At 43.7% G+C, this 13,480-nt stretch overlaps 2 protein-coding genes across 6 annotated transcripts in view; one reads left to right on the top strand and one right to left on the bottom strand.

The window, feature by feature from the left end:
* LOC109404556 (cGMP-inhibited 3',5'-cyclic phosphodiesterase 3B) overlaps window positions 1–13,480 on the top strand; it is a 916,127-nt gene that overhangs the window by 615,906 nt on the left and 286,741 nt on the right. Inside the window, exon 1 of one of the 5 annotated variants that reach the window (XM_062853194.1) lies at window positions 10,677–11,516. The exons of 3 other annotated variants lie outside the window; for them this stretch is intronic. The gene's annotated coding sequence lies outside the window, so the exon portion shown is untranslated. Of the gene's footprint in view, window positions 1–10,676; window positions 11,517–13,480 lie in introns of those variants that run through there. One more of the 5 variants, XM_062853193.1, reaches the window with a different exon arrangement.
* LOC134287286 (basic proline-rich protein-like) lies at window positions 5,524–7,311 on the bottom strand (the record flags this gene model as incomplete). Its single annotated transcript, XM_062848940.1, has 1 exon — window positions 5,524–7,311. A coding segment is annotated over one exon (1,788 nt), but the record flags the coding sequence as incomplete, so codon positions are not given.

Genomic DNA, 13,480 nt, shown 5'->3' with positions numbered 1-13,480 from the left:
TAAGGCGTTTTTAAAATGCCACTTTTAAGGATCGATGAGACATCACACTTTTGGGTGGATTAATACATTTTAGAATCTCAAACTCATATCCATCATATAATATATTATTGGTTAGTAGTATCAACCTTGAACAGAACTTCATTGACTTGCTTTGATGTCAATGCGGAACAAATTCGGTTCCATTGGCCCATTCTCACCCCCTCGAAGGGGTGAGAATAGGTCAAGTTACATACACTTGTAGGTTAAGGAAAATTAACGAACTCCAAATATTTTTTCATCATATGTGTATGCATTACCAAAGATCACATTACAGTGATCGAAGAACTTTTCCATGCAAAAAAAAAAAACAAAAGTTATTGAACGATGAATGTGGAAGTACCGTAATCCGGGGTCAAATTGATCACTTTAAAACAACTTTTGCGGATAACATCAGTACCTGTTCAAATATTGCCAAAAGAATTTCTGTAAAATCAGTACCCAGTGGATCTCCATGGAACCATATGACAGAATTTTGTTCAACAAATTTAAACTTTAAGTTAAATAACTTCAAATATCAAAATATTGGAAATGCTACTTTGGGGCGAAATTGATCAGTATACAATTAAGCATCGGTTGGAAAGGAAAATTTCCTTCACCGCTTAATTTTGCTCTTCTAAAACCGAATAACGCGTCTAAAATCTTACAACTAGTGAATTTAATACTTAAAATGCAAAATTAAATTTCGAAATTTCCCCTTAAACGCCTATAGGTAGGCAATTTCATTTGAAATAAGTGATTTCTATTACAATAAATGACTATTTCTTCATAAAGTGAACTTTTAATAACAATTTCATGTTCTGATTAGTTGCATAACATCCCAACCAAGGCTCCACAAAAATGTTAAAACAGAGAATTCACGGGAAGTCCCATTAGCAATTAATTGTTTAGCAGCAATGATTTCAGCTAAATGATAAATACATTGCAAATTCCTTGAAAAAGTAAGGCAAAACTAACTTTTTTCTAAAAATTTAAAAGTCTACACTCATCTCTAGACATCTACGATCAGATGACGTAAAAAGTTTAAGACCATTACGACGCTTAAGAGTTCCTAGTATGGAATTACAATGTAGTACCCGAGTGATCAATTTCACCCCACTGATCAATTTGACCCCGGTTTACGGTACGCATTCTTTGACCCATTCTCACCCCCGACGATGGTACTCTAACAATTTATCATTTTCTTCTGCTTAACGTAATGTCCCAACTAGAACAAAGTCTACTTCTCTACCTCTGAACTGAGAATGGCCTCGGAATGCCTTTGCTTTTAGTATCTAAGAAATTAAAAAAAATATATATTTAAACCCTGGATAATACATGTAGGAGTCTCTGGAACGATTCATTACCAAACAATAAAGCAAATAAACTTATGAAAGATCGAAAATAGAAGCTAGATTTAAAAAAAAAAGAAGACAGAAAACAAGAGAAATCAAACATTATTCCATATTGTAAATTAACTCAAAATCGAACCCACTCATCATTGCTACATACATTGTTGCACACCGATCGGAAGACAATTACACATTTGCGTGCTATATCTCAAACTAGCATGAATTTCACCCTGAACACGGCTTCCACGAAGCTCCGTCATGTCATGCAATTGTCCACCCTTCCCGTGATAAAAGTGTGCAATTTGAGCCCTGAAGCTAATAATGACATCACTGACCTACGGTCGACCATGCTGATTACTGTAATTACGGTGACAATTGTCGACAGGTTCTGATCACATTTTTTTTTGCGTAATGCACCAGAGTCCGATTCGATTGAAAAATGATCCCTTTTGTTGGCTGGCTGGTTGGCAACACTGCGAAATCAAAGAGTAATAATTAATGACGGGACAACATCCGTCACCCCTGGAGATAAATACAATCTGGGCATATAATTTCTCGGTTACACAATTGATCGATCTGATTTGGCCACTAACGAGTCCGGGGCTTAGAACCCGACTGGTGACCGTTCATCAATTCCAATGATTCACTCAGCGAACACTACTAAATGAACCTTGTCAAAGGGTACGAAGCTCCACAAGTGCTTTTCTCGTGATACACAGTAGTCCAAAGGTGATCATAACCAGAAAAAAAAAATGTCTACGTTATTTCAACACTAGAGGGTTTTTACTAGAGGGTATCGGGATGCTTCGTTGGCATAGTTCCCTCGTTCGACCTATCTTAACGTAATCCAAAAACTCAAACAAACACGCATAACTGGAGATCAGAAAAGCTATGAGACAAACAACTGTAACATTGCTTTACAGTTTTAGCACTTTAGTGCATTATCATGGAATGAAAATCTAACTTTGTTTAGTTTTTGTAGACGCCATGATTCTTCGGCCTAGTGGGTAGTCTATACACATGATCATAAATGGCATGATTCTGGGACATTTCGAATTCTAAACATTTGATGCAACGGTCAAAGACGCTATTTTGAACTTGTATATTTGTTTTCAACGAATAATAACTATTTTACAAATTAAATGTGGGCCAAATATTGAGGACATTTTTATCACTATGTACCCAAATCTTGGCTCATTAGTAAAGTGACGTCAACAACATTGCTTGCGTATGAATCAGAAAGAACGAACTGGAAGAAAGATTTTGTGTGCGGTGACTGTAAAAATATAACACAATAATTAAGGCGAAACTGGAAGCATTTTCTCATTTTTTCGGTTTTTGATTTTTTATTAAATAACGAAGCAATATTTTCAAAATCGGTTTTCGTACACATGTAGAGTATGGATCAAGGTATCTTTTGATTTTTTTTGAGGTGGAAAATGTTTTCCATTTTGGCAGAAACCATTTTTATTATGAAATTTTGTTCAAAAATGGTTTCTGCAAAAACGAAAAACATTTTCCACTACAAAAAAAAATCAGAAGATACCTTGATCCATACTCTACATGTGCACGAAAACCGATTTTGAAAATATTGCTTCATTATTTAATAAAAAATCAAAAACCAAAAAGTGAGGAAATGCTTCCAGTTTCGCCTTACGTTGCATTGTTTTCGTAACTAAATTAAGAAAGAACTGCATTTTTAGTGATTTATTTATAGTTTTGTGAAAATTTGGCTCCGAAAATGTAATTTGAAAGTAAGATTGGTGAACTTTACGTGAATATTTACGTTAGTTTACTTCAAAGTGGGGATACATGTATTACCTATAGTGCGTGATATGGTCAACATATTATTTCTGGTGCTATTAATTCACCAGTTACGGTCAAAATTGTCAAATTGGTTTGCATATTACGCCAAGCCAAGGTATGGTACATATACCCTATCGAAACTTTAGAGTTGCCAATATCCGAATTTGAGGGAATTTACATATACGGGATTTGTAATGCTGCTCAAGCGCTTATTTTTTTCATTTGTAAATGTGGAAAAAAGTATGTGATAAAAATATCTTTTTTAACTTCATTAACAGGATGTTTAGTCCAGGGCTAGTTCATCTCAGGACCCACACTTTACTTCCCTTCCAAAGGAAGAACTCACATTTTGTGAGAATGTCGGGAGTGTGATTCGATCCCAAATCCTCGGCGTAATAGACACGTGCTTTAACCATCACACCAGATCCGCTCCACAAAGATAAAATATTTCTAAAATTATGAATTATTTCATATTATTGATTTTTTTGTTTTATTTTCGATATGTTGGCTGCTACAGAATAATTAAGTTAAAACTTGCTATTGATGTCACGATGATTTCAATATGTATATTTAAAGGCTTTCGAACTAGTGGTTTCTAGTTTAGTCTAACATTTGTCCCTAAACGGACCACCGTGCGATGGCGGCGTTGTTTGTTACACACTTTCGGCCGATCACATTACTGCATGCATAATGAGAATTGCAGCAGCTTGTACAATGTACATACATACTTCAATGAGCGCTGTCCATAAACTACGTAGACTTAATTTTGGAAATCTCAGAATCCCCTCCCCCCTCGTAGACTTTCGTCCAAGCAAAATTTTCGAAATTTGTAAGGACCGTTGGCTTTGGCCAGACCACCCCCCCTCCCCCCTCAGAGTCTACGTAGTTTATGGACAGGCCCCAGGTCGCTAAGCGTATTTACCCACCCGCACCTACCACAACGAAGCGGGAGACAGCCGTTACAATCACGCTCTTTCTCACCACAATGTCTTTCTCGCATTTGTTACGGGTTTACTGTTCTTATCTTCGGTATAGGAAATTATTGTAATATTTTATTAAAATGGATTTATAACCACTGTTCGGATTGGTGGTGGTGTATGAAGCAGTGGAGTTCTGGACAGCAGCTCAAAGCTGAAATATATCTCCTTTAGCTATATAGCTATATATAGCATATATATGCATTAGAAAAGAACCTTAAAATTTGATTCCCTTACATGGTCTTCTACCATTCCATATAAACTTCTCGTTTGCCTTGAATGGCGAGCCCCGACTAAGTACTGATTTCTATAATTATATTTATTGAGTTTGAGATTTCACTGTTGAATTCGTCAAATATTACCTTGCCGTGATTTCGCTAGTTCAGAAAATTTGGTCAACGGTTAGCCGTTCGACCAGATCTAAGAAGCAAATAGTGGATGGCAATAATAGCTACCCAAGTAACCACGGTGCTGAAGCCTTATTGCATGCAGATATACGGTGTACTTAGAGCAATCATTACTTTACATGCAAACTTAAAGTTGATTTAAAGTGGAAATGGGCAATTATGCGACTGCTTCAAGATTATACCAGTATAATCTTAATTTGATTCTATAATGGCCCACTTCCACTTTAAATCAACCTTAAGTTTGCATGTAAAGTAATGATTGCACTAAATACACCGTATATCTGCATGCAATAAGGCTTCAGCACTGTGGTTACTTGGGTATAACCTTTCATAACTAAGTTCATTATTTTTATGGAAAATTTCGGCTTGCAGTCTAACAATTTGCGTTGAATAATTACTGATCATCGCCAACGTTTCGGTCCGGCTATTGGACCATCTTCAGGGCCTAAACGTTTTATAAGTTCATTATAGTTAACAATATCATAAAACCCCTAGCATCATGACCCATGCATCCCGCGGTTATTTCACGCATTTTGCCATGGAACTATAAAAAAACAGTCGACATTTTAATCACTATCAATAGTAGAACATATAATTCTGCTAACAAAATAATCTGCCACACGACATCGAGGGTCTCCAGTTAGCCTAGTGGTAAAGACATTGGATCGCCAATCCGGAGACGACGGGTTCGATTCCCGGAGAAATTCCAGGAGGAACTTTTGGAGGAATTCCAGGAGGAACTTTTGGAGGAATTCCAGGAGGAACTCCTGGAGGAATTCCTGGAGAAACTCCTGGAGGAATTCCAGGAGGAACTCCTGGAGGAATTCCAGGAGGAACTCCTGGAGGAATTCCAGGAGGAACTCCTGGAGGAATTCCAGGACGAACTCCTGGAGAAATTCCAGGACGAACTCCTAGAGAAATTCCAGGAGGAACTCCTGGAGGAACTCCTGGAGGAATTCCAGGAGGAACTCCTGGAGGAATTCCAGGAGAAACTCCTGGAGGAATTCCAGGAGGAACTCCTGGAGGAATTCCAGGAGGAACTCCTGGAGGAATTCCAGGAGGAACTCCTGGAGGAATTCCAGGAGGAACTCCTGGAGGAATTCCAGGAGGAACTCCTGGAGGAATTCCAGGAGGAACTCCTGGAGGAATTCCAGGAGGAACTCCTGGAGGAATTCCAGGAGGAACTCCTGGAGGAATTCCAGGAGGAACTCCTGGAGGAATTCCAGGAGGAACTCCTGGAGGAATTCCAGGAGGAACTCCTGGAGGAATTCCAGGAGGAACTCCTGGAGGAATTCCAGGAGGAACTCCTGGAGGAATTCCAGGAGGAACTCCTGGAGGAATTCCAGGAGGAACTCCTGGAGGAATTCCAGGAGGAACTCCTGGAGGAATTCCAGGAGGAACTCCTGGAGGAATTCCAGGAGGAACTCCTGGAGGAATTCCAGGAGGAACTCCTGGAGGAATTCCAGGAGGAACTCCTGGAGGAATTCCAGGAGGAACTCCTGGAGGAATTCCAGGAGGAACTCCTGGAGGAATTCCAGGAGGAACTCCTGGAGGAATTCCAGGAGGAACTCCTGGAGAAATTCCAGGAGGAACTCCTGGAGAAATTCCAGGAGGAACTCCTGGAGAAATTCCAGGAGGAACTCCTGGAGAAATTCCAGGAGGAACTCCTGGAGAAATTCCAGGAGGAACTCCTGGAGGAATTCCAGGAGGAACTCCTGGAGGAATTCCAGAACGAACTCCTGGAGGAATTCCAGAACGAACTCCTGGAGGAATTCCAGGACGAACTCCTGGAGGAATTCCAGGACGAACTCCTGGAGGAATTCCAGGACGAACTCCTGGAGGAATTCCAGGACGAACTCCTGGAGGAATTCCAGGACGAACTCCTGGAGGAATTCCAGGAGGAACTCCTGGAGGAATTCCAGGAGGAACTCCTGGAGGAATTCCAGGAGGAACTCCAGGAGGAACTCCTGGAGGAATTCCAGGAGGAACTCCTGGAGGAATTCCAGGAGGAATTCCAGGAGGAATTCCAGGAGTAATTCCAGGAGGAACTCCTGGAGGATTTCCAGGAGGAACTTCTGGAGAAATTCCAGGAGGAATTCCAGAAGGAACTCCTGGAGGAATTCCAGGAGGAACTCCTGGAGGAATTCCAGAACGAACTCCTGGAGGAATTCCAGAACGAACTCCTGGAGGAATTCCAGGACGAACTCCTGGAGGAATTCCAGGACGAACTCCTGGAGGAATTCCAGGACGAACTCCTGGAGGAATTCCAGGACGAACTCCTGGAGGAATTCCAGGAGGAACTCCTGGAGGAATTCCAGGAGTAACTCCTGGAGGAATTCCAGGAGTAACTCCTGGAGGAATTCCAGGAGTAACTCCTGGAGGAATTCCAGGAGGAACTCCTGGAGGAATTCCAGGAGGAACTCCTGGAGGAATTCCAGGAGGAACTCCTGGAGGAATTCCAGGAGGAACTCCTGGAGGAACTCGTGGAGGAATTCCATGAGGAACTCGTGGAGGAATTCCAGGAGGAACTCGTGGAGGAATTCCAGGAGGAACTCGTGGAGGAATTTCAGGAGGAACTCGTGGAGGAATTCCAGGAGGAACTCGTGGAGGAATTCCAGGAGGAACTCGTGGAGGAATTCCAGGAGGAACTCGTGGAGGAATTCCAGGAGGAACTCGTGGAGGAATTCCAGGAGGAACTCGTGGAGGAATTCCAGGAGGAACTCGTGGAGGAATTCCAGAAGGAACTCGTGGAGGAATTCCAGGAGGAACTCGTGGAGGAATTCCAGGAGGAACTCGTGGATGAATTCCAGGAGGAACTCGTGAAGGAATTCCAGGAGGAACTCGTGGAGGAACTCGTGGAGGAACTCGTGGAGGAACTCGTGGAGGAATTCCAGGAGGAACTCGTGGAGGAATTCCAGGAGGAACTCGTGGAGGAATTCCAGGAGGAACTCGTGGAGGAATTCCAGGAGGAACTCGTGGAGGAATTCCAGGAGGAACTCGTGGAGGAATTTCAGGAGGAACTCGTGGAGGAATTCCAGGAGGAACTCGTGGAGGAATTCCAGGAGGAACTCGTGGAGGAATTTCAGGAGGAACTCGTGGAGGAAATCCAGGAGGAACTCCTGGAGGAACTCCTGGGGGAATTCCAGGAGGAACTCCTGGGGGAATTCCAGGAGGAACTCCTGGGGGAATTCCAGGAGGAACTCCTGGAGGAATTCCAGGAGGAACTCCTGGAGGAATTCCAGGAGGAACTCCTGGAGGAATTCCAGGAGGAACTCCTGGAGGAATTCCAGGAGGAACTCCTGGAGGAACTCGTGGAGGAATTCCATGAGGAACTCGTGGAGGAATTCCAGGAGGAACTCGTGGAGGAATTCCAGGAGGAACTCGTGGAGGAATTCCAGGAGGAACTCGTGGAGGAATTTCAGGAGGAACTCGTGGAGGAATTCCAGGAGGAACTCGTGGAGGAATTCCAGGAGGAACTCGTGGAGGAATTCCAGGAGGAACTCGTGGAGGAATTCCAGGAGGAACTCGTGGAGGAATTCCAGGAGGAACTCGTGGAGGAATTCCAGGAGGAACTCGTGGAGGAATTCCAGAAGGAACTCGTGGAGGAATTCCAGGAGGAACTCGTGGAGGAATTCCAGGAGGAACTCGTGGATGAATTCCAGGAGGAACTCGTGAAGGAATTCCAGGAGGAACTCGTGGAGGAACTCGTGGAGGAACTCGTGGAGGAATTCCAGGAGGAACTCGTGGAGGAATTCCAGGAGGAACTCGTGGAGGAATTCCAGGAGGAACTCGTGGAGGAATTCCAGGAGGAACTCGTGGAGGAATTCCAGGAGGAACTCGTGGAGGAATTTCAGGAGGAACTCGTGGAGGAATTCCAGGAGGAACTCGTGGAGGAATTCCAGGAGGAACTCGTGGAGGAATTTCAGGAGGAACTCGTGGAGGAAATCCAGGAGGAACTCCTGGAGGAACTCCTGGGGGAATTCCAGGAGGAACTCCTGGGGGAATTCCAGGAGGAACTCCTGGGGGAATTCCAGGAGGAACTCCTGGAGGAATTCCAGGAGGAACTCCTGGAGGAATTCCAGGAGGAACTCCTGGAGGAATTCCAGGAGGAACTCCTGGAGGAATTTCAGGAGGAACTCCTGGAGGAATTTCAGGAGGAACTCCTGGAGGAATTCCAGGAGGAACTCCTGGTGGAATTCCAGGAAGAACTCCTGGAGGAAATAAAATCTTGGAAGAATTTTTGGTCAAATTTCTGGTTTCATTCGAATAATAAATCTGCTTAAGTTTTTCTGAGGGAACCCTAAAAGATATTTTTGGACCCCTCTGGACAGCCAGAAAGAAACCCTGAAGAAATTTCTGGAGTAATTGCTGTGTGCATGCTTGAGGAAGTCTTGAGGGAATTATCTTGGAAATTCCCATAGAAACTTCAGCAGAAACGGAGAAACTTTTCTTTGGAAAAACTGAAGAGGATTCCATGACGGAATTCGTGTAGACATCTTCAAAGTTGCTATGGGCAACAGCTGCTCGTGATCAGCTTCGCGTCTTCTAAGAGCTACATCAGCAATATACCTACCTCAAGGAAGCCTTGTTTCGGCTCAGGAAGTCGATGCTAGCAGCGCGGCAAACCCACGATAAGCTCATGGCAACGGTTGGCAGCAGCAGGGCCTATGAACAAGGTGGAACCAAAATCTACCCAGACGGAGAAATTCACATTCGCGTGCAACCCGGCAAAGGTAAGGGATGCATCAGGAGCGCGTGAGGCAGCAGTCGAAGAAGGAGCATTTGCCAGAGGAGTGTTAACTCCGCAGCAAAGCCTGTCTTTCGGACCCAAGCCAGGCGTCGCAGAAGATCGATTGAAGATCCTGGGTTGAAGATGCATGAGATTGCGACATTGTGTAAGTTCTTAGTTATCACAAGTTGGGGCGGGTTAAGGGGATGACGACCCTTGGACCTAATGGATAGGCGCTTGAAGATGAAGCAAAAGATGAAGAGCGATACCAAGCTTACGAATCTGAGAGCTAACTTACGCAGTATCAGTCGTGCACGTATAAGTGAAATGATCTTTGAGCTCAAGAAGGACTAGAAATGAGTGGCGGAGGAAGTCCGGAAAAGTTAAGGTGAGGGCTCTTATCGCTGATGTGATGCTCCAGTGTAAAAAACCGAACGATCTACCGGTGGCGGACACTAAGGCGTCCACGCGTGTTGGAAGGTCGGCTTTCAAGAGAACCTCAACTGGTAAATCACAAGGCAGGTAACGCAGCTAAACTGAAACCACTGTGACTTTGTGTGCATTTGCTGTTTTAGGCTACTGAGTGGGGGACGGATCGCCATTATATTGAATCCATACCACACGATTGAGCCCCAAAGATGGGTCCAAAAAGGCGGCAATATGGACGACCGGTCAATACCCAGCACAGGAGTTGATATCAATATCTCATGAGGGCCTCGTAAGTAGGCGCCAAGATGAACGGGGTCTCCTTCTGCAGCTGTTATTCGTCTCCTCAGTGGTCGACAGAGTAGTTGACGCAGATGCTGGACTGTATGACGGCGGAGTTGATAGGGCAAAGGCCAATGGTGGTAATAGCGGGTGACTTCAATGCCTACGGAGTGAAATGGGGAACCCGCTCTAGCGGGGTTCTGCTAGAGGCACTGGTCATGATCGATCAACAGCACAGCTTTCGATGGTTGTTTGGATCCGCAATGGCTATTCCTTTGGCATCTGAAGCTGCTCAAGAATATCTGTGAATCCCAAGCAATTCTTGTGGAATTGTAGCTGATCTGGTGACTGCCATTCGCGCGATCAATCAAATCCAAGCGACATGTCTGAAGTTGGTAAACTTGTTTACCTCACGGAAGATTTCACTAATGTCTGCGAAAGACAATCAACACTGGTATGCTGGTATACAAGAAAGCCCTCTTCACCTCACAGAGTGATCGATTCAGGTTCGGCTTTTCGCACTGACTGCTTCGCTCATGTTGTTGATATCCAACCCCGTCGTCCGATACCTAACCTACTCGTAGCGTAGCGTAAAGCATCGCATCGGGCCGTAAACATGTTAGCCGCCACCCCCTTCTCTCAGCGAGCGATGCATTTGCTCTGCTCCGCTCGCTCAAAGCTATTCCTATTTGCTGCTGCTGTCTAGATATCAATTTTATTGCGCACCTTGTTGGGACCGAACGAGCTCAGTCTCTCAGTCAGTTAGCGACGCGCCGCGCGGCAATCAAAACGCTTTCCACACAACAGTCAGTTTAGTGTCGTCGTCTCGTTACGGTGATCATAACGCGTGAATCCCGTGTCTACATCACAAATCATCGCAATCGCGTGGTGTCGCTTGGACGGTCGGTGATCGGGTACCGAAGAGGGACGAGAGACGCGCAAGCCACGAAACGAACGCGGACGGGTTGTTCGGTAATTAGGCTGACAACAACCGATCGATATATCGAGGGCCAATCTGCGAGGCAAATTCGCGTGCTTGTGCGTTAAGCGTAGCGTAGCGCTTTGAAGTGTGCCAACACAGTGTCACAGTGATTAGGAAGAGGGTGCAGTATTGGGGGTGTTTGTGCGCGCCTATCGCACTTTGAACCTTGTCAGCGGTGAGAAGGTGACGACCAATGTTTATTGATCTGCTTCAGTGACAAGTGCGTTTTTTCGCTTTGGCAGCCAACATCAGTGAGATTTTCTATTGTTAGAGTGAAGGTTTGAAAGTTTTAAGTCGCGAAGGCCTAGCGCAACTATAGGTATCTACAGCAGAGTGCATCATTGAGTGAAGAAGATTGTGTGTCGGTCGATTTTGATTGCTGACGAAAGCGGCACGCTATGTGACGTGACGACGGCGCGACGACGCAAAGCATTGTGCGCATACTCACACGTACATTTCGGCTTACTCGCGAAAGTGCACACGGGATTCAACGACGGCGACGACGGTGTGGTGCATGCAGGCCTGTTTGAAATGTAAGCAGTTAGTGATAGCATATTTATCGCATCCATAGAATTCACATCAAACTGTACGTAAAATTGACCAAATCTTCGTGGGAAATCAATAAAAACTATTTAACGAGGTGCTCGATCATTGTTATTGTTTACATTTGATGAGTTTGTTTTCGTAAAAAGTAGCATAACATGTAAAAAAGCGCCTATCAGATTTTTGCTGGTAAAGATGTTTTAGTATCGAAAGTGGAATATATCCAGGGCTGCATTTAAGGGGGCATGGGCTGGTGTTTATGTTGTAACCATTCAAGCACTCAACCGAGGTATTTTTGTAAACTTTCGGTGCCTTTAGCGCCACTCTCGCACGCGAGAGACCACCAATATGTTGATTTGTCGACTTTGCTGACACAAATCCTCAAGGATTCATCATAAAATAAAATGACCTTGAACGTTCTCGACCGCTACCAGAAACGCCAACCCTTGAACTCGCTTCATAAAAAAAAATGCAATAGGATAAAAGCCAGGCGGGTGTTTCGACCATAGTGCGTTATTCAGCCTGTTGCGATCTAAATCGGCAAAAAAAATATTGTTTATTAGTGGATCTGATGTTAACAGCAATGAAATCCACAGATTTTAATTAAACTGGAAGAAAAAATAATTTTACTTATAAAAAATCAACTCCCTTATGTCTATTTTGGCAAGGGTGCTTCTTTTTTTTTTTTTTTTTTTCTATCTGTATTAACGAGATTTTTAGCCCAAGGCTAGTTCATCTCGGGACCCACGCTTTACTTCCCTTCCGAAGGAAGAACCCACATTTTGTGAGTTTGTCGGGTGCTTCTAATTTGGCCACTTCAATAAGAAATACAGACGATTGGCCAACATAGAAACCAAAGTAAGGAATTTGGCGAAAACTGACGCTGTGCATCTAGTTTGGCCAGTGCTCATTTATTACAAAAACCATATTTTTACCCATTTTCTGCATTTTTCTCATTAAATTTAGATTGAAAACTTTCGTTTAACAAAGTGTTAGTTTCCATCGAATTGCTGTTTATTTTTTGAAAAATAATTTCCCTTAGATTTACCCAAACCGGTTCTCGCACCCCACCGAATGAAAACTGGAAGTTTGGCAACTCAATTTAGCTTAATCATAGACGGAAATGTAAGAAAAATGCATAACTTTCAGTGCTAAAAACGGGGCAAACTAATGCCATTAGTACACAGGGTCAAATATTTGTCCAAAAAGAAACCAATGCTCAAACATTTTGTTTGACTCGATCGAATTTTCATTGATGTCAAAAAGATGTTGTTTCTTGAGTTCTTTCCTTGCCTAATATTTGACCCTGTGTAGTTCAGGCCTAAATCTCGTAAGGAGAATTTTTGGAACTGCTGGATGAACACTATATATTTACAGTATTTCTAGTGAAATATCTGATGGAGTTCATGTTGTATTAGTAAGTAATTTCTAGTCAAATGAGAATCGCGTTATTGATGAATTGCTGAGATTTTTTTTTAATCCGAATGTGGTATTCAAGAGAATCAAGTCAAATTTCATGACACGTTTGTTACAGTTCCTGGTGGAATATTTAATGTTCCATTTCCCTCAGAATAAATTTTAACAGAAGTGTTAGATAATTTGCACGCAGTATTAGACGTACTCGTACGGGTATGATCCTCGTATGAACTCGTACGGGAGATGATCCTGGAGCTGAAGCGCCAGAAGGAACACAAGGGCGCTGCCTACAAGAGGCTGGTAGAAGAGGTCCTTGGTGAGGGTGTGCAGGTGAGGCACATGAGGCACATGAGGCGACTCTGAAGGTCAAGGACATTGATGAGATCACCGAAGTGAAAGAGCTCGTCACGGCACTGCGGCAACAGTGCGATGCGCAGGTGGCCGCCGCAGCCGTTAAGCTACGGAAAGGGCCAGCAGGGACAGCTTTGGATAGCTTTGGTTCAGCTACCTGTGGCGGACGTCAAAGAGTCCGTTAAAGTAGGGAG

The sequence above is a fragment of the Aedes albopictus genome, chromosome 2, assembly GCF_035046485.1.
Source record: "Aedes albopictus strain Foshan chromosome 2, AalbF5, whole genome shotgun sequence".
Lineage (NCBI taxonomy): Eukaryota > Metazoa > Arthropoda > Insecta > Diptera > Culicidae > Aedes > Aedes albopictus.
Note: the sequence above shows the minus strand (reverse complement) of the source record. Positions and strands in the feature narration are given on the sequence as shown.